At 36.3% G+C, this 26734-nt stretch overlaps 1 protein-coding gene across 1 annotated transcript in view; it reads left to right on the forward strand.

Annotated features, from left to right (window-relative positions):
- Positions 1 to 26734, forward strand: part of KCNK5 (potassium two pore domain channel subfamily K member 5) — a 59640-nt gene that overhangs the window by 28055 nt on the left and 4851 nt on the right. The window contains exons 2-3 of the mRNA XM_053712676.1: positions 20513 to 20624; positions 23375 to 23541. Coding sequence (XP_053568651.1) covers positions 20513 to 20624; positions 23375 to 23541 — 279 coding nt within the window. The remainder of the gene's footprint in view (positions 1 to 20512; positions 20625 to 23374; positions 23542 to 26734) is intronic.

The following is a 26734-nucleotide window of genomic DNA, read 5'->3' on the forward strand; positions in this document are numbered from 1 at the left end:
ACGCTGGGCCAAGTCTTACCTGGGGTGGATAGCCAGGAAATGTTTTTTTATTGCCTTATTTTCCATTTACAGATGACAATTGCTAATTGTGTAATTCAGGAACACTCCAGTTTGTTTCTGTTTGATTAAATCTCTGCAAGATTCCTAGAATAATATTTCACATGTTCTTTGGGCAGTGGGCCAGTGAAGTGCACAGACACACAAATGTTTTACCTCCATGTGGTCAGATTGTTTTTATTTTAATCTGCATTAAGATTTCTTTGTTTTGTGTACATTTTTCTTTTTTTTTTGTAGTTTTATTCTGCTATGAAATAGTGTTTCTGAGCAGTTTAATGTTGACTGTATCATAAGTTTTGATGTCACAATTAAACTTTCATGATAGAGATAGAGAATGCAATTAAAAGAAACAAAAAACCTTTTCAATTTACTTTCATAATCAGACTGTTCACAATAATTTCCTGTACACACCTTCTTAATAAGGCGCTAGGGAGAACCTGAACCATTCATCTGATTGGTTCTGTATCCGGTGACCTCATGGAGACCAATCAGATGGGCACTGTAATTCACACATCTTCATTATTTGTGTTTGCCTCTGCCTGTGGGGTTAGGGGGGGCGCCCAAACCAATCCTCTGGCATCCATCCCAAGTGAACCTTGGGGAATGAGGTTTAAAAGGGGGGCTTAGTACCCCCCCCCCCCCCCGACTAAGGCTATAATAGATAGTGAAGATGGAACGGACCAATAAGATCATACATACGAGATAGGCGCTAATGCATGATCTGATTGGCCCATGACAACCAATCGGAAATGGGTTCATGTTCTCGTTAGCGCCTTAACTTTCTTAGGCACCAGCTCCCACTGAGCATGCGTACAACTTCATAGTATATAGGTGTCAGGTGATGGTCACATGATACAGGGAGGGAAATAAATAAAAGAGGGGGGGAAAAAACTAAAATTAAGTGTTTTTTTTAAAAAAAAAAATGCTTTTTTTTAAGAGTTAAAGGGACATTTTTAAAGATATATATATATATATATAGCCCTCAGTTTACGCCGGGGTTAGGTTCCAGAAGGAATGGTTGTAAATTGAAACCCAGTTTATAATGTAAGTCAATGGGAAGTGAGGGAGTTAGGTTCCAGGCCCCTCTCAAAGTTGTCATAAGTAACAACTAATACATAATTTTTAAAGATTTGAAATGAAGACTTTAAATGCTAAACAGCATTATAAACCTAATAAAATAATCACACAATACAGAATATATAATTAAACTAAGTAAAATGAACAAAAACATTTGCTAAACAGCATTATAAACCTAATAAAATAATCACACAACACAGACTTCACTTGCATTTTTCTGCAAACAGTTCTTTCTATGCATTCCAATCTGCACTGATTTATAGACAGGAAGATCTTTTTCCTTAGAAATCTGCTCGATAGCTCAGGTCTGGTTAAACTGATTAATTTCAGCTTGCTTGGCTTTGCTTCAACACAAGCGGACAGCTCCACCTACTGGCTATTTTAATAAATGCACTGCTTCTCAATGCTTTTCAATAGCAGTCACATGACTGGAAAAAAAGGTTGTTATTCTGAAACGGTGTAAATTGAACCGTTGTAAAACGAGGGCCACCTGTATTTATATTTTGTTTGTTTTCTCGTCATATGAAAAAGTAGCATCTCAACTGGCTGATTGGTACAATGAGTATTTGCACCTATCCACGTCAAGGAACATTAATGTGCGTATGTAATTTTTGCATTGCCCCCCACCCCTCACACAGAGTTTAAGCACATAGCTAAAGTCCTCTGTGGGAGCTGCAACCATTCTAGTTCCCAATTGGCTCAGGTCAGACAAACAAGATTGACAGTCACCAGCCAAGCTCTGATCCGGCGCTGCAAGTGGTTATTTACCTAGCAGGGGGGGTTTAAGTTGGCTAGGTAGGGTGAGTAATGCAAACATACTCTCACATCACTCCTACTAGAAGGCAGAATGTCTTGATGCAATCTCGGTGCAGCTATTTATAGCTGTCGCACAGTAGCATTATGGCATTTTAGAGGGAAGTTACACAAGTGAAGCTGTCTAAAATGATGTTTTAGGTCAATCATGTTCTGTTTTTAGTGTAACAGTAGTCACATGATGTAAGTTATTTCAGCATCTGCCAGGAATAATATACAACACACCTGATAACTGCATTGGATTTTTTAACATTAAATACATATGTAGCACTGGGCATTCAATGTATACTAAAGCTTCCATAGATACTGAAAGTCAACATTTTTATCATTTCATTGTTTGTTTTTATTTTAAAATATTTGATTGCGTAAAAATGAATTTGAATGAACCTAAAGTCTAGAAATGTACATGATACATATGGAGCCAATAACTCACAGCTGCAAGAAAATCTGCTGTTGCTAACAGCCAGCAAAGAATGTTTAACGTGTACTTTTTTTGTTTGATTCCATATTTTAGAAAGCTCTGAGCTTGAAATTATTTTTACATAGAAATGAATAACTATTAATTGCTGCACTTTCAAGTTCAAAATGTTGTATTTAAAGGGATACTGAACCCAAGTTTTTTTCTTTCATGATTCAGATAGAGGATGCAATTTTTCTTCATTCTCTTGATATCTTTATATGAAAAAGCAGGAGAAAAAAAAGCACCTGGGTAGCGCTTGCTGATTGGTGGCTAAAATGTAGCCACCAATCAGCAAGCGCTACCCAGGGTTCTGAACCAATGATGGGTCGGCTCTTACACTTACGTTCTTTTTCAAATAAAGATAGCAAGAGAATGAAGAAAAATTGATAATAGGAGTAAATTAGAGGATTCAATTTTAACTTTCTATCTGTATCATGAAAGAAAAATTTTGGGCTCAGTATCCATTTTAAGTTCTACAGAGGGATACGCTTACCATCCCTGCAGGAGGACAGGTTTGCAAATAGCGAATCTGTCCGTCTGCAATCGAAAATTTACACTGCATGTTTCATGTGCAATGCCGCCCGCTGCTCTGACACTACCGATTTGCTTTAGAACAGGGCATGTGAATCGCCACGAATGAGTGAGTGTCTGGGTGATTGATTTTGCCACTTCTGAGATGGCGGAGAGGAAAGAAACATAGCCAACAAAAATCTGCAAATGCAGCTTAATACATTTTACCCCAGAATCTTGTAGGATACCTCAAAGCTTCAGTGTATATATTTTATTGATGCTACATTGCCAATTGCAGCCAGATTTACTTTTTGCTGATTTTATATCTTCTACAATCACATGAACATTGTTACTGTCTTTTGGAAACACGGCATTAAAACCGCAGGGTAGCAGGTACTGTAATATTTAGTTTATCTCAGACGAGTAATTGTACCCAGCACCAAGCAATTAGGCTCTGATCATACGCGCAATAACACAAACTAGATACTACATGTTTAATTGCTTTTACTTGTGAATGTTTTGGTCGAATGAACTATCTGAAGTTTAAAGATGACTCAGATGTTGAGTAACCCTTTGTGTTATCTTGTTGTATCTGGTTCTCTTGCTATATAAAGGTATATATTGTTTAAGGTAGAAGAAGCTGTGCAGCAAGATATATATATATATATATATATATATATAAAAGAACAGTCATCAGTCCAGTTCCGTGAACAGGTTAGTACACACATCTGTCCCCCTGAGGCAGAACCACCTCTCCCTTATCTGTGTAACTGGCTCCCTACCTTACCTTGTCTTTGTATTATAGTGGGAATCGTCCTAGTTCAGTGTTGCTTGTGTCTAAAAGCCTCTTCTCCGCATGAGGTTAAAGGGACACTCAAGTCAAATTAAACTTTCACAATTCAGATCGAGCAGCAATTTTAAACGCCTTTCCAATTTACTTTCATTAACAAAATGTGCAGTCTTTTTATTTTTTTTATATATTTACATATTTGAGTCACCAACTCCTACTGAACATGTGCAAGAATTTACAGAATGTACATACATGCATTTGTGATTGGCTGATGGCTGTCACATGATACAGGGGAGTGGAATGGATAACTGACATTTTCAGAAAAAAATCTATTCATTTGAACTTCAGACTAAGTGCCATTTGCATTGTCTTTTTATCATTTATTTGTTGATAATGCAAATTAAGGCTGCAACTAACCATTATTTTCATAATCGATTAATCAGCCAAATATTTTTTCGATTAGTCAACTAATCGGTTTAAAAAAAAAATATTCCTGTTTTTAAAAATAAAATCCACATATTGAGTGTTACAAATATAAAACTTTAGATTAAAACTTTACATAAACATAACTGTTTAATTTTAAGCAGCGAAAACAATTTTTATAATTAAGCAAAGCAAAACCACAAACTGTAAAAAGAGGTAGAACTAGAATGGAACTATGTTTGTTTGTTTATAATATTCGGTCAACAGTCCTCATGCTCCTGGCTGAGTCTGGCTGTCTTTTTTTTGCAGCAATTTTGCCTGCAGCAGAGAAGAGGCGCTCAGATGGTGTTGAGGTGCCTGAGATGCCTAAGTAGGGTTTTGCCAATTTTGCCAAGCTGGGATATTTATCTTTGTTAGCTCTCCACCAATGCAAGGGATTTTCTCCTTGGCAAGGGGCTTTTCAATAAAGTAAACCTGGACTTCATTCTAACATAAAAATATCTTAAAATATCTATATGTAATGGTAAATAGCCAGCTATAAGGCTAAGGAAAAAATATCTAGCCCACTCTTAAAATAACAAATATATACTTATAGAGGTTGAATCGGGTACATATAGTACAATTTATAAAAAATTAAAGAAAAAAAATCATAAAAGTCAAAAGAGCTAAGGACTATATATCAATAACAGGACAAAGCCTTACACATTTATCTATACAGTAGATATAATCAGCAATAACAAGCAATCGGCTAATAACTGTGCAAACCGATAATAGTGCACAATCAATTCAAATAACTCCCATCAATCTAAGGCTAAGTGTAAATAATAAGCTCGGCACTATATCATGCAAAGCATTGGCCCAAATCACCTGATTTAATATAAACAATCCAATGACTCCTATTATGTCAGGATGTGTCTGGATTGCAAAACCAAGAACATGACAGTTTAAAAACAAAATGATGTCCCTTTAAAACTGTAAGAAAAGGAAGAACACTACTCCTCTGTAAGAGACGCATTTCACTCTGTGTCCTTATTTCACCTCTTGTGAAACTTGGGTCTTGTCAAGTTTTTTTTTTTTTTTTTTTTTTAATCTGGAAAACCTAGAAAATATTACAAAATTCCCATTCCAGATACGCTGGCTTCATCATTAAATTTAGATTGATCACAAATGGTTAATGCATTAAAGGGACATAGGTTAGAGCATTTAATTACTGCACTGTTGCTTAAATATGACTGTGGTTAACACATAGTTAAATTCAGCTCCAGAGCAGAAATGCACTACTGGGAACTAGCTGAGCATATTTGGTGAGCAAATGACAAGAGGCATAACTTTGTAGCAACCAATCACCAGCTAGCTCCCAGTAGGGCATTACTGCTCCTGAACATACATGAGTATGCTTGCCAACAAAAGATAACAAGAGAATGAAGTACATTTGATAATAGAAGTGAATTGAAAAGTATTAACATTGCGCCCCTTTTCAGTATCAGTGAGGCTTACAGATGGATAACAATCTATTGCAGATGTCTTTGGCAAGTAATGGGTTAAATGAACACAAGTAAATATTGTTTATTTTGCTGCAAATTGCAATAACTAAACTAGCTTCTGCTACACTTTACTGCAGAGCCAGAGCAGGGGATGTTGGCTCTGGTTTTGATCCAGTAAACTGAGATTAGATCTGATTCCTTACAAGATAAACTCTCCCACTGCTCATACAAACGGCAGATTCCCAGGATATTTTCCATTTCCTTTAACTTTCTCAGCCCCTTGCTTTATTATGCCAAGGGCTGCAAATTAAATGTATTACAATAAATAAATAAATAAACGTGTGTCCTTCTTCAGGCAGCGCATCCCCATTGTTCGCTGTAATTTTCCATTGGGCAGGCGATGACCTCCCATAGATAATGATATATTGTCCACGTGGAACACTTGTTTCCCAGGCTAAATCTCGGGCAGCCAGATGGCTGTCACACTTTTTTATAAGAGCCCAAATATGTTTTAGGACATTTGGTAAAGAGCTCATTTCTGGCTTCATTTGTACATTTTAAATGTTTTGAACTCTCAATATTTGTTTTTACAAACGAGTCTTCATTTTGCTACCTATTTTTAATATTCAAATGTTTTACTTTTAAATGTTAAGCCTCAGACTTCAGTTTGAAGGGATTTTAAACCCCCAATTTTTCTTTCATGATTCAGAGCATGCAATGTTAAACATCTTTCTATTTAACTTGTATTATCATTTATTGTTCATTGTTCTTTTGCTTTCCTTTGTTGAAAAGCCGGGGCCTAAGCTTAGGTGCCGGACCATTTCCCGATTATTATATGGCATTGGTTTTGCAAGAATGTTATCCATTTGCAAGAGCACTGGCAGCACTATTTCCTTCTATGTAGTGCTGTAGATGCCTACCTAGGTATCTCTTCAACACAGAATATCATGGGAATGGAGCAAATTTGATAAAAGAAGTAAATTTGACACTTTTTATTTTTATATTCTGTGTGAATCACAAAACAACATTTTTGGATTTCATATCCCTTTAAGTATTGGCATTCTAATGTTTAAAGGGATAGAAAGGTCCAAATTGAAATGCACACAAGTACATTTTCGTTTTTAAATAGAAGCATTTTGCAATATACTTCCATTAGCAAAAATGCTTCTAGTAAAAGTTATTATGGGTTCAGTGGCATACGCACATATGCTACGTGTGACACAGAGGATTAAGATACACACAACATGCCTGTTCACTGACACAACACATACCCTGCTCGCTGAAGATTTAATTAGTGTAATACAGGCGCTAAGTTTATGGAAATTTTTGTGAAAATGTCGATACTAAACTTTTCAATACGGTTTGCTCTTGAAACGTACTTACTCTGGTCGTCTCACAAAACAGTTAATGGCCATTTTTTTACATTTTTAGTATTTTCTTATAAAAAAAGAAACCGGACACCCGAATAGTGTGAAAGTGATAATGCTTTTGTATGTGTACTGTGGTTTTCTTGCACACTCCAAAAGTGGCTCAGGAATGGCACTTGATTAGTGTTGATGCTCTGAAGCCTGTAAATCCAAATGTACAACTGTTTTATATACTGTACAGTTAAATGGACATGATGCATAAAAATGAAAGGCACACTAGCAAATTTCAGGTTTGTGTGTGGTGGTTTTTTTTTTTTTTTTTTTACAAGCTACAGCCAGCTCTAACCCCTCAAGGGCCAGACCATTTTTCAATTTTCTTACCCTTAAAGACCAGGGTTATTTTTACATTTCTGCAGTGTTTATGTTTAGCTGTAAATTTCCTCTTACTCATTTACTGTACCCACACATATTATATTCAATTTTTCTTGCCATTAAATGAACTTTCTAAAGATACCATTATTTTCATCATATCTTATAATTTACTAGTTAGTTTTTCTAACTTTGACCGCAAAAAATTGTTACACATCTACAACCACCAAAAAGCAACCATGCTAAATAGTTTATACATTTTGTCTTGAGTTTAGAAATACCCAATGTTTACATGTTCTTTGCCTTTTTTTGCAAGTTATAGTGCAATACATACAAGTAACACTTTGCTATTTCCAAACCAATTTTTTTTTTCTTCAAAATTGGCAATCGTTACATTGGAACACTGATATCTGTCAGGAATCCCTGAATATCCCTTCACATGAAATGTGATAAAATAAAAAAAACTTTCACTTTTTCACAAACTTTAGGTTTCTCACTGAAATTATTTACAAACAGCTTGTGCAATTATGGCACAAATGGTTGTAAATGCTTCTCTGGGATACCCTTTGTTCAGAAATAGCAGACATATTGCTTTGGCATTGCTTTTTGGTAATTAGAAGGCCACTAAATGCAGCTGCGCCCCACACGTGTATTATGCCTAGTAGTGAATTAGTTAATTTTAGCTTTAGTGTAGAGATCAGCCTCCCACCCCTTGATCCCACCCTGACCACTCTCAAACAGCTCTCTTCTCTCCCCCACCTCACTAGTGTCACCACCATCTTTAGTACTGGCAGAAAGTCTGCCAGTATAAAAATAAAAGGTTTTGTTTTTTTATTTCTTTTTTTAAATGATATACAGAATTTTATGTAGTGTAGGATCCCCCCTCTCTAACCCTCCCCCCACTAACTATTGGCCACCATTTTGGGTACTGGCAGCCACTTTGCAATACAATTTGTGGGGTTGTTTTTTGTTTTTTTTCTGCTATTCCCACTTTTTCTGTAGTGTAGCTGCCCCCCCCCCCTCGGACAGGTTATGGAGCAGCGGTCCGTATGGAGCTTGATAAATTGACCCCTATATGTATGTGCTGAAGGTGTGTTTGGTTCATTATATATTGTGCTATTTTGCACGTGTTTATTCAGCTTTTTCCTGTATATTAGACACCTCTGTATTTAATAGTGGTTACCCAGAAGCTGCTGACGACTATACTGGATTTAATGCCGCCTATTCCGTTCTCTGGTAATTGTGCCAAATAATCTGCAGCTGGGATAGGGGAGCAATTTAAAAAAACAGTTTGTTTATTGGCTGTGAGCAAGGAACATCTGCAGATAAGGTACACATTGCTTAGCAGAAGCTGATCAGCTGGGATTCCATTAGATAATTGTGTGACAGTACGTAGGGGGGAATGTGCCTCAGTTTATTTTATTTTGGTACCTCCCCAACTCGCTGAATATCTGAGAACATACTGATCTAGTGTTGATGATATCTTCAAGAAAATTTAAAGCAGTTAATGAATCTGCATTATTTTTCTTTTTTTTTAATTTGTAAACATCTGTAACCTTCTTTTTCCTGTTTACGTATTGCTAAAGCTTCTATGTTGGAAGGAAAAGCAAGTGACCATATTCAGTTATCAGGAGACAGTAAAGACTGATCCTTCTTTATACAGGTTTCCGATCCATCAGCAAACCTGATCTTGGCATGTTAGACTCTCTTTTAGAGTAGACACTCTCTCCAGATAAACTAGCTGGGTAGCCATGATCTTTTACAGTTCAGCTTGTGCTAATGTATCTAGTACATCTTTGTATCCTTATCTTTGTAAGGAATTAAGCACATTTTGTTTTATTTTTCAAAAGTATCTATTAACACTTTGATATATACTTTCATTGATTATTTTGCAGCCTATATATGTCTGAAAATTGTGGGTAATCCATTGTCCACAGAGAGGCTGGAGAGTGTTCTTCGGAGCTCTGACCCTGCAACATCCAAGAAAGTGATTAGTTGATCAGTGCATGAGCCTGTTTATATCTGTCTCTATTTAACAACCTATAAATCCATCATACGTAAAAGGCTTTTTATATATATCTTCCCCTTTCTGTGACCAAACAGTACATATTTTGCTCAGAGCTCTTTCATATGCGTGATAGAAAATCCCTATTTAATAAGACAGTATAATGCAAATTTTCCACACTAATTTGTTAGTGTCATTTTTGCATTTGATTTGTGCACCTGCTAAATGGTTAAACCCTTATGTAATTGTCCTGCTCTGGAGCTGTCAGATTTGCAGTTTGGAAGTAGGAGTTAAAAGGACACTGAACCCAATTTTTTTTATTTTTTTCGTGATTCAGATAGAGCATGCAACTTTCTAATGTACTCCTATTATCAAATTGTTTTCATTCTCTGGCCCATTTTTGGTGAACAACCTGGGTTGTTCTTGATGATTGGTGGATAAATTCACCCACCAATAAACAAGTGCTGACCAGGGTTCTGAATGACAAATTGTCTGGCTCGTTAGCTTAGATGCCTTCTTTTTCAAATAAAGATAGCAAGAGAATGAATAAAAATTGATAATAGGAGTAAATTAGAAAGTTGCTTAAAACTGCATGCTCGATCTGAATCAGGGAAGAAAAAAAAATTGGGTTCAGTGTCTCTTTAAACCCATGGGAAGACACTTGCTTAAGCCCTTTTCATTAATGCATTATGGGCCAGATTACGAGTGGAGTGCTATTGTTTGCGCGTGAGCAATATTGGGTTTTCGCACAAGTTAAATTAAGGTCACAGTAATCATTCTAGTGTAAATCGCGATTGCACTTGCAGAGTTCTGTAGACGTGTAACCTCTTGGCTTTGATGCAGTTGACCTTTGACCCTGGCCTGCCCTCTGTTTAGATATCACTTTTATTTAAAGGCTGCTTTTCTCTTTGCACTTTAAACAACACAGCTCTTCTTTGGACTGGAAAATATTTAATTAGACCCTTTTTTTTTATCAAAATAAGTGTAGGCATTCAAGGCTAAACAGTCATTTATTAACTAAACTTGCAGTGTGTTTAAAACAATGGATTAATCGTCACACCCTCCCTCCCTGATTATATTGTGATGGTGCAGGCTAAGCGCACGCGCTCAACCTCTTGCAAGCCTTTTGTTGTGTCAATAATGATGTAATAATATATCAATTAAAGGGGCACGAACGTTTCATGATTCAGGATAAAGCAAGCAATCTAAAGCTTCAATATTCTTCCATTATCAAAATACGCACATACTTTTTATATACACATTATCTGAGGCTCCTACTGAGCATGTGCAGAAGTGAACAGCATATACGTGTATGCATTTTGTAATTGGCTGATGACTCTCATGTTCTAGAGGAGGAGAGAAAACTGGATTAACTATGAATTTGAAAAGAGTAGTAGAATCTGACAAATGACGAAAATAAGTGCTTTTGCATTGTGTTTTTATTGTGTATTTGCCAGTTGTTGAATTTTACTGCATTTAGTGGTCTTTTAACACTGGAGAAGCGCATTACCCATCCTGTACCAAGTTATGGGCAGCAAATGATGAATTTATCTTAAAACCTAAATTCCATTAAAGGGCAGTTTACTCAAAAAGTTGTTCACCTTTAATTTGTTTGCAGTGATCCACTTTACCTGCTGCAGTGTATTAAATTGTTTACAAGTATTTCCATTAACCTTATATTGGCATTTGAAATAGATTATTTAGCCTGTGGTATCCCCACCCATCCTGAAAGCTTTTGGCCTCCAGGCCAAGCTGTGTTAAAGGGACACTGAACCTAAAACTTTTCTTTCGTGATTCAGATAGAGCATGCAATTTTAAGCAACTTTCTAATTTACTCCTATTATCAATGTTTCTTCCTTCTCTTGCTATATTTATATAAAAAAGAAGGCATCTAAGCTTTTTTCTTGATTCAGACTCTGGACAGCAGTTTTTGATTGGTGAATGAATTTATCCACCAATCAGCAAGGGCAACCTAGGTTGTTCACCAAAAATTGGCCAGCATCTAAACTTGCATTCTTGCATTTCAAATAAAGATACCAAGAGAATAAAGAACATTTGATAATAGGAGTAAATTAGAAAGTTGCTTAAAATGTCATGCTCTTTCTGAACCACGAAAGAAAAAATTTGGGTTCAGTGTCCCTTTAACACAGCCAGTAGAAGAAATTACACTTCTAGTGGGGTATAGAAGAGATAAGGTAATAAAATGTTAATTTTCCATTGTTCTCTCCAAGTATTGGTGATTGGTTTATGGATAGATATAAGATAAACAAGCATGTATATGTACACAATGTGATAAAGTAATGAGATCTAATTACCTACAAGCTCAACCCATTTTATTAGGTTGTGCCTTCAAAACACAAAATTGGCTAATTCATATACACAAATAAGCCTTAAAAAAGCAAACCCCATACATTTTATACTCTGCAGCTGGTAAAAAAAAGTAATTGGAAACACATTAAGGGAAAAACAATTTTACAGTATACTGTCCCTTTAAGTATTTTGTCCTTAAAAAAAAAAAATATGCATGTCCTATATGAATCATGGAAAGTTACTTTCTGACCCTTTTCCATTTAATTCTTTAACCTCTTAGCTGCCAAAGAAATCTGCACTATTTGTGACAATAGGTGCATTTAAGCCCAATAGCACCTCACCACCTGTTGGCTATTATGTTTTTCTATCTTGCTGATATTATATGGCCGTTGTACGATCTCCTTGTGGTGGTACAAAGTCCGCTGGCTGTTTGTGACACTTTCTCTTAAGATATCCTATCAGTTATTTGTGTATCACATATTTGTACCAGTTACTGAAAGTGCAAAAATAAAGTACTATAGGTATTTGTGTATCACATATTTGTACCAGTTACTGAGTGCAAAAATAAAGTACTATAGTTATTTGTGTATCACATATTTGTACCAGTTACTGAAAGTGCAAAAATAAAGTACTATAGGTATTTGTGTATCACATATTTGTACCAGTTACTGAGTGCAAAAATAAAGTACTATAGTTATTTGTGTATCACATATTTGTACCAGTTACTGAGTGCAAAAATAAAGTACTATAGTTATTTGTGTATCACATATTTGTACCAGTTACTGAAAGTGCAAAAATAAAGTACTATAGTTATTTGTGTATCACATATTTGTACCAGTTACTGAAAGTGCAAAAATAAAGTACTATAGTTATTTGTGTATCACATATTTGTACCAGTTACTGAAAGTGCAAAAATAAAGTACTATAGTTATTTGTGTATCACATATTTGTACCAGTTGCTGAAAGTGCAAAAATAAAGTACTATAATTATTTGTACCAGTTGCTGAAAGTGCAAAAATAAAGTACTATAGTTATTTGTGTATCACATATTTGTACCAGTTGCTGAAAGTGCAAAAATAAAGTACTATAATTATTTGTACCAGTTGCTGAAAGTGCAAAAATAAAGTACTATAGTTTTTTGCAATAAACTTGCTCCATATTAACCCTGCACTGCTTTGTATTAATCTTTATGATGCACACAATATGGGGGTTAAAATAGGTTTTGTTTTTTATCGTCATTTGTAGAATCTAGATAGATAGAAAGTTACCCAAACGTTTCCTGAGATTTGTCGGGCGTTTAAACTCCTGGTACGCCCTTCAGTGATACTCGGCATTCTTATACTTCTGTGGAATGCAATAAGATGGGGACAGACTCTCCAGACTCTCTAGTCTTGAATTTCCTAGAACAAGCAAGTTGTCAAGTATCAAATATAAATTTAAAGGGACTGTAAACTCAAAATCTACTTCCCCATAAAATATTTAAAGTAGTTAAAAGAAATACTTTGTTTTATTTTTGCCTCCTTAGTTTCTCTAAAAAGATTTTTCACTAGAGAATCAGGAGTGCACCCTAAAAAACATACCTTACATACCTTAGAACCCTGACCTTGCAACACACTACAAAGCAACAGTGTAATTAGCGCAGTAACTCATTTACATTGGTCCCTAACTAACATGTTTTCCCTTCTGTAGCCAAACTTAATTCATTTTTTTCAAGGAGTTTATTCACAGACTGCAAAAGAATGCACATTTTTCTTAATAAATAAATTTAAAAAAAAAGTTGATTTTATAAAACCTTTTATTTGGTATAAAGATTTTATTTCAAATGAAATGCTTAAAGGGACATCAAATGCCAACATTTCTTTTCTGATTCAGATAGAACATACAATTTAAACAACATTTTGTTTTGCTTCTATTATCTAATTTTCTTAATTCTCTCGGTATCCTTTGTTGAAGAAGCAGCAATGCACTACTGGGCGCTAGCTGAACACATCAAGTGAGCCAATGATAAGAGGCATATATGTGCAGCCACCAATCAGCAGCTAGCACCCAGTAGTGCACTGCTGTTTCCGAGCCTATCTATGTATGCTTTTCAACAAAGGATACCAAGAGAATGAAGCAAATTAGATATTAAAAGTAAATTTAAAAAAAATTGCTGTTTTGTCTGATCCATGAAAGTTTCTTTGCCTTTTTATGTGCTTTTTATACTGATAATATATAATGTGCAATATATTAAAATATATATATATATATATATATATATATATATATATATATATATATATATATATATATATATATATATATATATATATAATTTTTTTTTTTACACTATTATTTAGTGGTACTATTGAACATACCATCTGACTGGCACTTTAACAAATGATAGAATGAATACTGTAGTTAAACTTGCCTTTATAAAAAGATTACTTTTATATAAAATATTTAATAATGAAATATTTAGCTTTTTTTTTTTTTTTTTTTTTTTTTATGACCATGTAAAATCAGCTCATCGTCTATTTATTCTGCAATTGAAAATACTTTATCTAAAGTTCCAAGGAATTGTACCCCCCCCCCTTCTATCAGTGCTTCTGCCACCTGTCCCTGGCAAAGACACAGTCAGTCACTTGTTTATGCAAAGACTTAATGATTAAGTGAAAAACAAAAAGGGACTTTGTCCTTTTAAAGTGTTTGCGTTTTTAACTAGTGCTATAAACTGAAGTTATCACAAAAAGTGATAATGATTCATTTTTGGAAGATCCACTACATAAGTTTCTCAGCAGCTGAGTCCATGGAGTCTGGTTATATAGTAATTTAATGAGTCAGACTGATCCAAGTGCTGGATGATAATAGCAATAATTTATATGGGACGGCTGCTTATACAAGTGAAACCATAATCTTCACTTAGACTATAAAAAAAACGGAACCGGGCATGTTTTGCCGTTTAACCAGGGATAAAAGAAATAACAAAACTTTAATATATTGAAAAGTTTTTTTTATTAATTCCTAATTTATTAGCGTGAGATTTTCTTATAGACCTTCACCCCCCACTAAATTTATGATTACTAATGTTTAATGTATTTTTCCCATAGGTTTAAAATTCTTAAGTTACTTGAAAATCAAAATTGAAAGCAATGTTTTTTTTTTTTTTTTTTTTTTTGCTTTCAGTTTGGTTTTATTCTTTTTTGTAACAGAGCATATCTAGGTAGGCTTAGGCGCATGCAGTTGTTTTTAGCACTATATTGCAGCGGGTTTTGTTATAAATAATATAGCTAAATTGCACAGGCCTATCTGACAGTTTAATTTGACTTGACAAACTAACCTCTATTTTACAACACATTTGATTTCAGTTTGTGTGTTTGGCCGTATTCTTCAATATCACAACATAACAGTAACGTGCCTCTTCATAGAGTGACTATTGTCTCATGGGTACACTGTTTTCTTTTTTAAAACCACGATTCAGCGTAAACGAAACAGCAATAGTAGTTTCCTGCACCAAAGAGCTTACAATCTACACCTCTTAGTCGCTACATTATTGCAACTTTATTAATTCTATTGGGCTCTTATTAAAACTCTTTTGGATCATGTTCCTTGGTTTTAGAAATGTCTCAGACACTTTGCTTCTTTCTTTTGATTTCTGACCACAAAGGGGTTCTTGTGAGAGGAATTTGCTCTATTACATAACAAAAGCCTCAAGACAGACAGGCAGCCAGCTGCTTGCGTGCCTGAAATGTCAGACGTGGCTGGGTGTACAGAGCGGGGCCACGGTTCTGTGCTATTGTGACACACTAGAAAGCCCAACACACTAAAGCACGTTAAACAGGCTGTGTTATTGTAGTGAAAGGGACACTCAACTCAAAATGAAACCTTTATGAATCAGAGAGAACAGAATATTTACACAACTTTACAACTGACTTTAACAAAATGTGCACAGTCTATTTCTTTGTTACCAGCTCCTACTGAGCATGTGCAAGAATTTACATATATGCATTTGTGATTGGCTGATGGTTGTCACATGATACAGGGGGAGTGGAAATAGACATAACTGATATTTGTCATAAAAAGAAGTTCATACTAAGTGCTATTGCATTGTCCTTTTATTATGCATTTGTTGTTTATGCAGATCTTTAATAGAAATCATTGCAATGTGTATTATTCATCATTATAAAATGATTTTACCTTTTTAAAAAAAAAAAAATTAACTTCATTTTTGCAGTGTCCTTTACTTCCTGTCCCAGCCCCTCAAGGAGGAGACACTATATAAAATAGCTCCCATTCAGTTTATTAACCAATATAGATCTTCAGCTGCAAAAATCATGTGACCTAGGGGCCGAATGGAGCTTGATGCCCCTTGCTTCCGGCGAGTCTTCAGGATCTAAAGACCGCTGCTCCATAACTTGTCTGCCTGCTCTGAGGTGCCGGACAGAAATCAACCTGATCAAATACTATCGAGTTGATTGACACCCCCTGCTAGCGGCCAATTGGCTGTGAATCGGTAGGGGGCGGTATTGCACAAGCAGTTCCGGTGAACTGCTGGTGCAATGATAAATGCCAACGGCGTATGCTGTCAGCATTTATTGATGTGCAGCGGACATGATATGCTACATCGTGTCATGTCCACTCGAACTGTGATAAATATGCCCCCTAATGCCGAAGTGCTTGTTTTGCAAGAAAACAAATTAATGTTTTTTTTTTTTTTTTTTTAACACAACCTGTTTATTTTTATTTACTTTAATATACAGTAATAATAATTGTTGTTACTAAAGTAATATTTTATATCCTTTTTTTAAAGGGGTTTCTCTTTCTTGGGATTTTTTATGTAGACTTCTAAACTTTAGAGTCTGACCACTCTGACTGAGCGGTAAACTGCCAACTGTTGTAGAGAACAAGTAACTGGCAGTTGTTGATCTTCAGAATGACACATTTGCTAAATAAATAGGCCAATTCTCTCACTTGTTGCACTAGAAATGTAGAGAGTGCCATAAAAGATCTGCGCAGTTACCCGTTTGTATCATTTTTATAACACAAATCGTTCTTGGTAAATGTAATTACATTCCCGTATTGTACATGTCTTAGCAATGTACCTGCAAGCCTGGGGGTATACCGGTCTGTCTGATATTATCTCTCTTTTCATAAAAATCTAAAATAAGGTGGGGTTGTGACATTCCACAAATAGTCCAAAAGATTTGTGTGTTTGTGTTTTAAAGGGACAGTACTCAATTATTTTCTCCCCTTTTTAATGTGTTGCCAATAACACATTTTATCTACTGGAGTGTATTAAAAGGACACTGAGCCCAATTTTTTTCTTTCATGATTCAGATAGAACATGCAGTTTTAAGCAACTTTATAATTTACTCCTATTATTATTTCTTTATTCTCTTGCTATCTTTATTTGAAAAGCAAGAATGTAAGTTTTAGAAGCCAGCCCATTTTTGGTTCATAACCTTGGTTGTGCTTGCTGATTGGACAGCACTAATAAACAAGTGCTGTCCAGGGTACTAAACCAAAAATTGACTGGCTCCTTTAGCTTAGATGCGTTCTTTTTCAAATAAAGATTGCAAGAGAATGAAGAAAAATTGATAATAGGAGTAAATTAGAAAGTTGCTTAAAATTGCATTCTCTGTCTGAATTGTGAAAGAAAAAATTTGGGTTTAGTATCCCTTTTAAATTGTTTACAAATAGCTCCTTTTACCTTATTATCTTCTCATTTGAAATAGCTGATTTTGCCGGTTTCTCCACCTACACTGAAAATTTCTGTACTTAAGTACTGCTTAAAAATCTATGAACAAGAAGGATTAAGTTAAATAATGCTACTAGGTGGGGGATTTGACAGAGAGGTACTAAAATACTCACTTTCCATTGTTCTTTCTAAATATTGGGCTTTGAGTAAACCATGATAAGGAAGACTTTTTGTGTAAATAATCAGATAAGATAGAAGTCAGTTTTCAGTACAAACTCAGCCCATTGTATTTGAGTTGTGGTTTCAATTTGCAGAAATGGCTATTTCATATACAAAAACAAACCTAAACAAACTGTGTGTATATATTGGAAAAATGGTGTGTTTGTAAAAAAAAAACACTATCTGCGAAGCACAATAAAATGCCTGTGTATAGTATTTATAGAAGTTCACCCTTCTGTACCCTTTTACACTTCTACTGTACTTAAGGTACTTAAAACACACATTTTTATTAATTATTCAAGTAGCGCATCCAATTAATAAATAAATAAATCCAGATTACTTTGTTCTCTTGGTATGCTTTGTTGAACAGCAGGTGGGTAGTCTCATGAGCGTGTCTGGAGCACTATATGCCAGCAGTTTTCACAGTGATGAGCTTGTAGGTGGTGACATTCCCTCTGTAAGAAGTCAGGGCCAGCAAGATCTGTATTTGTGACTTTCAGCCATGAAATTATAGTACGTGGTACCCCAAGGCAGAACATGCAGTGATCTGAGACGTCATCACAGAAAATGCAGCATGTCTGCAGAAAGAACAGGACACATGCAGGAACTGTTACTGCTTTAACTGTGCAGCGCTGCTCCACATCAGACTGTTCTCTTTAAAAAAAGAGCTTTGCTTTGGCAGCACAGTGTAAGTTTTCCTTAACACAGCGCATCCACAGCAAAGTGCTGTTTGAAGTGAAAAGTCAAATATGCAGTGTTAACTGGCTCTTTACCCCCTAACTTTTCCCAGTCTACAAAGCTGTGTTTTCTGAATGACATTCTCATGAGCAATGCACTTTTTTTATTACTACATTTCTATGTTAGATCAAGATAAAAGGAAATGAATGTATTCAAGAGAAAATATTTTTTTTGTCTGCAGCTAACTTGCAATCCAATTTTCAACCGCTGCAATATATTATAAAGCTTTTACAATTGCTTTAGTCTCCAGTTAATCAACACATTGCAACTGAGCTGGTGCTTTAGTGTTACTGCCTAATTTAAAATTGAATTTTATTTAAAAATGACCTGCAAAAAAAAAAGATTCCATTAAAAAAAATCTCATTGCAGAAAGTGAAAAAAAGGTCTGCCTCTGGGATGTGGCATCAAGGCTACAAACCTGCAGTTGGCTACTGCTAAATTATAAACAGTCTATGAACTATACGTTACTCAAAGACCTCAGATGATTTTTTATAAAAACCCTTAAATTATTTATAACATTATTTGCTGAGGGTGAAAAAACAGGAGTTGGATATTTGTAATATTAGGGCACAAGAGAATAAAGCCTAGAACACCACTTTTCTGGTCTGGGATTTGTTCTTTCCCGTTTAATTTAATAAATATTTTCATGAGCACTACATTTTTGTTTTAAGTTTGTAGAAATTTAGAGAGGGGGAACCGAGGCACCAGACCTAGTTCCTCAGTGATTTCCATAGTCCCTCAGAGACTGTTCTTGCGTTTGACCACACGAGCTGAATAAGGTTCTGCACAATGTGAAGTCTCAAGCTGATTGAGGTAAATGACGCTGTGTTACAGGACTGAGGGCAGCTAGAGGGGTCCCTGGCACCGCATTATGTCATACGGTTTCTGTGAGTTTGCCCTTTGTCTGCAATTGGAATGAGATTGTACAAATGTTATCATTCGGACATGGATTTAACACTGTCAGCTTCTAACGTTGATCAATTTAACCGCATACTTACAATAATGCACATTACAGAAAACATCAAGGAGGCATTTAGCAGTGCTATAGGTTGTTTGCTGGTTGGAAATATACAAAGGAGCCGTAAAGTCAAAATGAATATTCAGAATAGGGCATGCAATTTTTAAACAACTTTTCAATTCCCATTTTATATGCACACTTTCTGATTCACCAGCTACTGAGCATGTGCAAGCATTTTTATAATTGTTTCATATTTAAAAATAATAAATAATAAATAAAAAAAAATAAAAAAATAACCTTAAGGAGCGATTTAGTTTGCATATTCTTTCTTGTATTGACAGCAGAGGTACAAGCTTACTCCGCACATAGTAATCCAGCAGTCACTGATACTAGACCGGGCTCAAAGATTTCGTTTTTTATGAAGCCGCTTTCTCTTTGCTTTATCTCCTTAGATTAGATTACTGAGTGAACAAACAGTATTGTTTGGGTTCCTACCATAGCCCTTTCAATAGTTCTTGCCAAGTATATCATTTTAACCTTATAAATGTCACATGAAAGAAATGCTAGTTTTAAAGTATTTGTTGCATCTAAAAGACAAATTAGATCTGGGAGCTGCTTAACAGCCAGTGAGCAATGCCCGGTAACATTCACTTCATGCTGCTTAAAAAAGAAACTTCCTAATGGGAAAAAATATTTGAATATCTTTACTTTCTGCGGTTTTATTTGCTTGGTAGAATGGTTTGAGTTTACTGTACCCTTAGTTCTGAATTGCTATATATATATTTATGGGTTTTCCCTCCTAAGAGGCCTAGATAGTATCCAGATGAACTAGGCTAAATGTTAGGTGCAGCTAATGGTGGGCACCAGGGCCTAATTTTAAGATGCCAGCGGCTCCCTGGCACCTGGGATAGTCAGCTCCTTTTAAGCATAGGGCTAGTTACAGCTCGGGAGCAACAGCATATAGCATATTGTGAACAGGACACCACCATTTAGAATCAGCATACACAAGTACCCGCCAATGACCTGATTTCTTGATCAGGAGCTGCTATGAATGATACTTAGAAATGTTTTTTTAACCCCTGTAGAGGGATAGTGTATGTTCTTTGTATTCTTTTTTTACCTTTTAAACCTAAAAATGGTCATTCTGCTGTCATATCTATTCAACAAATAATTTACAAACTCTTGTTGCTGAAAATTTATGTGGATATGGCAATCTGTATTAACCATAACTTTTTTTTTATTTTCCTCCTTTTAGACAGTATCAGAAGCCGCCGGACAAGGAGTGACCATTACCGGGAACCACACCTTCAATAACTGGAACTGGCCGAACGCTGTCATCTTCGCTGCTACGGTTATCACAACAATCGGTAAGAATCATGGCTCAAAAATGTCTTCCCATGTCTGTCCCAGGCTACACTGTGACCGCAGCAAAACATTGTCCTCAGTCATATAAAACTGCGCTAGAACTATTAAAGCATTTCTCCCTGGAATAAAAAAGTGTGTGTGTATGTATATAAAATAAATATATATATATATATATCAACTGCCTAACCCACTTCCTGTCCACCAACTCCTTGCTTGACCCCCTGCAATCTGGATTTCGCCCCAAACACTCAACTGAGACTGCCCTTACCAAGGCTACTAACTATCTTCTTTCTGCTAAAAGCAATGGCCACTACTCTATACTTGTCTTTCTTGACCTCTCAGCTACCTTTGACACAGATGACCACCCCCTCCTCCTACAGGCCCTTAGCTCTTTTGGACTTTTTGACACTGCTCTTTCTTGGATTCACTCTTTTCTTTCTCACAGGTCATTTTCTGTGTCATTTGCTGGTGACTCAATGCCTCTGTCTGTTGGAGTACCTCAAGGATCAGTTCTGGGTCCTCTACTCTTCTCCATTTATACTTCTTCGCTGGGTAAACTTATCAACAGTTATGGCTTCAAATACCACCTCTATGCTGGTGACACCCAGATCTACCTCTCCACCCCTGCTCTCTCTCCCTCTGTCCTTTCTCATGTCAGCAACTGCTTATCTGGTATTTCTTTATGAATGGCCTCTTGTCACCTAAAGATTAAAATGTCTAAAACTAAGCTCATTCTAATCCTATCCCTGTCGACACCATCGCCCAAAGCCCGCTGACTCTGAGTTACATCCCCCACATCCAATCACTTTCCTCATCCTGCCGCAACCACCTACGCAATATTTCCAAGATTCACCCTTTTCTGAGCGCTAACACCACAAAGCGAATAATTCACTCCCTTGTTATTTCCCGACTTGCCTACTGCAATAACCTACTTACTGACCTTCCTCGCTCCCGCCTCTCCCCTCTTCAATCCATCCTAAATGCCTCTGCAAGGCTGATACACCTTTCCCACCTTTCCCATCGCTCTGTATCTGCTGCACTTCTCTATGAGGCCATTCATTGGCTCCCCATTCACAGCATAATTAAATTCAAAATTCTCACCAATACCGCTCCCCACTACCTATCCGCTCTAGTCAACAAGTAATACTCCAGCCCGCCCACTAAGATCCAACAATGACCTGCTCCTTGCATCTTTGACTATCACCTCTTCTCATGCTAGACTGCAGAACTTCTGTCGTGCAGCACCTACCCTCTGGAGCACTCTCCCTCGTCCTGTCAGGCTTCCCACTAATCTTTCTTCTTTTAAATGCTCCCTGAAGATTTAGAGAAGCCTAACACCCAACTCAATAATCAATAATAAATTAATTTCTCTTACCTAACATTTCTCTCATGTAACTCTGCATTAATATCTCTTTCTCACTCTTGCAATCCTCACCTCCTGTTTCTCAACCTCCTAGATTGTAAGTTCCCACGGGAATAGGGCCCCCAATTCCTCCTGTATGTGTTTGTAACATTTTGTCTTGTCTCTTGCAAGTCTTATATCATTGTCTTATTTAAATGATATGTACCCATGGACAGCGCTGCGGAATATGTTGACGCTTTATAAATAAAGTATAATAATAATAAAATAATATACTGCAGTCGTCCAATGTAATTTCTGAGCTGTCCAGTACAAATGGAAATTTCAAGATATATAGATAGATTGATAGAGATATTATATATATATATATATATCTTTATATATCTTTATCTCTTGAAATTTCCATTGATACTGGATGGCTCAGAAATTGCAGTGCATGACTTAGAAATTTGACTTTGACACTTTGAGTGGACCACTAACTAACTTTTTTCCCTCTGGGCTAGTAGCTTTTAGCCCCTGACTAGTAAACCATAGTGATATTTTTACACCCCTGTGCGTATGTATATATACATTGCTGAGTACGTAGTGACTGGTGGATATGTGTGTATGCTACTCCTGATTGGCTTGTAATGACAAATATAACCATATGTAACACTTAGCAGGGGTTGTTATTAGAGAGGATTGGTGAAATAACAACATGCTCTAACAAATGATTATAGTTCTTTAAGCCACATTAAAACAAGTCTGTGTTTCAATGATATGGTGTATAAACACATAGATACAGTGGCACGTTGTAAACACCAAAATACACCAATGGGGGAAAGTGAGATCAGAATAAAATCCAACTCTGTACACTGTAGGATTTATCATCCCCTGAATAAATACACACCCCATGCTGGAAACGCATGATAAGCTTATTAGAGAATAAGGCTGGCTGCTGATAATGTGAAATCAGTATTAAGTAAACACACATGTTCTGTTTAAAAATAAATACAGTACTGAAAACAACATTCAAGAATAAAATAAATTTAAAGCAATATTGGTGTTAAAACATTTCCAAATAAAAAATGTTTTGCTGTATCAGTTAAATTGTCCTTTAAAATAGCTTTGTTTAGTACTAATCACACTTGCATCTCTATCGCCCCCTGGTGTTAGTGTTATGCAGTAGATACTCGACAGCCTGGCTGCCTCTACATGTCTCAGCGCTTGTCAAAGGACATTTTAGGCCCCTCCCAGAAGTTTTTAAATGTATTTCTTATTTAGATAATGGAACTCTCTTTATAAGAAGGCTTTAGATAACATAACTATCAGTATAGAAGTTTAATATAAAATGCGTGTACAAAATCCGTGGGATGAATTGGTGTATTTGGTAACGTTTATGTTCCCATTTAGGTTATGGCAATATCGCTCCAAAGACTTCCGCTGGGCGAGTGTTCTGTATATTTTATGGCCTGTTTGGAGTTCCGCTCTGTTTGACTTGGATCAGCGCACTGGGGAAGTTTTTCGGTGGTCGCGCAAAGAGACTAGGCCAGTTTCTGACCAAGAGGGGGGTCACCTTGGTAAGATTTTTTTCATTTTTTTTTTATTATTATTTATTGTGCTCAGTAACTTTGAGAAAAGCAAATGGACAAAATTGTTGTTAACAATGTCTGATATATTTTGCAGCCCCCTCTTGTGAAAACTAAAGTATTTACATGATAATTACCAATATTACCTGTTATGGGATGGTAAAAGTGGTGGTACTTAGTACCAGTGAGTACCCTCACAAAAAAGCCCCATTTTAAAGTGTTTAGGTTCATTACTCAAATAAAGTAATATATAACACTGTGATCATTGTGTGCACAACAAACCTCTGTGCTACAGTGTACGTTTTTATTCACCTAAATTCCCTAAGTGATTTTTATCCTCCCTGCATTTTCACTGTTAAGGGCTACATATGCCACAGCTCCCCTGAGTTGTTATGGGGGAGGAGTAGAACAAAGCTGATTGGCTCCTTGTAGGCTCTCTGTGTGTCATACAAGCTACTGCTCTGAGAAGGTCCGGTGCTTGATTACTGGTGCACGAGCACTCGCAGGATATGTGCATATGCCACAGAAAACCCTAATACATTTTACTAGAAGTTTTGCTAATGGAAGTATATTGCAAAACTGGATCTATTTCAAATTGAAATTCACCTGCGCACGTTTCGTTTTTGACCTTTTCTAGTCCTTTAATTTTTCCTATATTTTTTTTTTTTTTTTTTTTTAAATGTAACATTTTGTATTCGGGATGTAACAAATATTAAAGGGACAGTCTAGTCAAAATTAAACTTTCATGATTCAGATAGAGTAGCTACTTTTTAATTTACTCCTATTATAAATTTTTCTTCGTTCTCTTGGTATTTCTATTTGAAAAGCAGGCTTAGAAAAAGCTTAGGAGCCGGCCCATTTTTGGTTCAGAAACTGGGTAGCGCTTGCCGATTGGTGTCTAAATGTAGCCACCAATCAGCAAGCGCTATCCAGGGTTCTGAACCAAAAATGGGACGGCTCCTAAGCTTACATTCTTGCCTTTTTCAAATAAGGATACCAAAAGAACAAAGAAAAATTTGATAATAGTAATAAAATAAAAAGTTGCTTAAAATTGCCGCTCTATCTGAATCATGAAAGTTTAATTTTGACTAGACTGTCCCTTTAATAGTTTAATTGCTGATCATCATAGACTTGAATGTGGAAATCTAAGGAAATCCACATCAGATCTAAAATGCAAATGCAGCATTTTAATATTTGTTCTACAGAAACATTCAACTTGAAGAATATTTGTTCTAGAATTTGAAAGTTAATTGGCCCATCTGTAAAGCTGACTTGATGCACAATACCATGAGCTTGGGTCCCTGCGTAACTTTGTTTACTAGGCTGTAGATCAGTGGTTTTCAAAAGCTACTGATCTGGGATTAAATTAGAGGGATTAGAGGCGAAAAAAATGTTAATACTTCTATATTGATAATTATCCACTCGCTTATGTTCTTGACTAGTAACGCCTCTAGAACACTCGCTTATGCTATTGACTAGTAACGCCTCTAGAACACTCGCTTATGCTCTTGAATAGTAACGCCTCTAGAACACTCGCTTATGCTATTGACTAGTAACGCCTCTAGAACACTCGCTTATGCTATTGACTAGTAACGCCTCTAGAACACTCGCTTATGCTATTGACTAGTAATGCCTCTAGAACACTTGCTTATGCTATTGACTAGTAACGCCTCTAGAACACTCGCTTATGCTCTTGACTAGTAACGCCTCTAGAACACTCGCTTATGCTATTGACTAGTAATGCCTCTAGAACACTCACTTATGCTATTGACTTGTAGCGCCTCTAGAACACTCGCTTATGTTATTGACTAGTAACGCCTCTAGAACACTCGCTTATGCTATTGACTAGTAACGCCTCTAGAACACTCGCTTATGCTATTAACTAGTAACGCCTCTAGAACACTCGCTTATGCTATTGACTAGTAACGCCTCTAGAACACTCGCTTATGCTCTTGACTAGTAACGCCTCTAGAACACTCGCTTATGCTATTGACTAGTAATGCCTCTAGAACACTCGCTTATGCTATTGACTAGTAACGCCTCTAGAACACTCACTTATGCTATTGACTTGTAGCGCCTCTAGAACACTCGCTTATGTTATTGACTAGTAACGCCTCTAGAACACTCGCTTATGCTATTGACTAGTAACGCCTCTAGAACACTCGCTTATGCTATTGACTAGTAACGCCTCTAGAACACTCGCTTATGCTATTGACTAGTAACGCCTCTAGAACACTCGCTTATGCTCTTGACTAGTAACGCCTCTAGAACACTCGCTTATGTTATTGACTAGTAACGCCTCTAGAACACTCGCTTATGCTATTGACTAGTAACGCCTCTAGAACACTCGCTTATGCTATTAACTAGTAACGCCTCTAGAACACTCGCTTATGCTATTGACTAGTAACGCCTCTAGAACACTCACTTATGCTATTGACTAGTAATGCCTCTAGAACACTCACTTATGCTATTGACTAGTAACGCCTCTAGAACACTCGCTTATGTTATTGACTAGTAACGCCTCTAGAACACTTGCTTATGCTATTGACTAGTAGCGCCTCTAGAACACTCGCTTATGCTATTGACTAGTAACGCCTCTAGAACACTCGCTTATGCTATTGACTAGTAATGCCTCTAGAACACTCGCTTATGCTATTGACTAGTAACGCCTCTAGAACACTTGCTTATGCTATTGACTAGTAACGCCTCTAGAACACTCGCTTATGCTATTGACTAGTAATGCCTCTAGAACACTCGCTTATGCTATTGACTAGTAATGCCTCTAGAACACTCGCTTATGCTATTGACTAGTAACGCCTCTAGAACAGGTTAGTCATTCTATGAATTAATTTTATTGTTTATTAGTTTTCTGGTTTATAGCAAATTAAGTACATTTATTCTATATATTTGTTTTCTTTTCACTGCTAAAGACGATTGCACAAAGCACAAGAGCTCGCTCAATAGTCCTACACCTGTATGGGGTGTGCCCAGTAGCCTTGTAAAGTCTCCTGAGAGATCGGGAAGTCTATAAAGATTTAATGGAGTCTGGGAAATTGACTATAGAGCAGGTGGCGTTTTCTTCTTTCCTTTTTGTTTTTCTTTTGGTTGCTCCAGATGTTTAACATATGGTTCCTTCTTGATATCTTGCAACACTATCACATGCCAGCCAGCTGCATACAGCTAT

The sequence above is a fragment of the Bombina bombina genome, chromosome 4, assembly GCF_027579735.1.
Source record: "Bombina bombina isolate aBomBom1 chromosome 4, aBomBom1.pri, whole genome shotgun sequence".
In the NCBI taxonomy this organism is placed as follows: domain Eukaryota; kingdom Metazoa; phylum Chordata; class Amphibia; order Anura; family Bombinatoridae; genus Bombina; species Bombina bombina.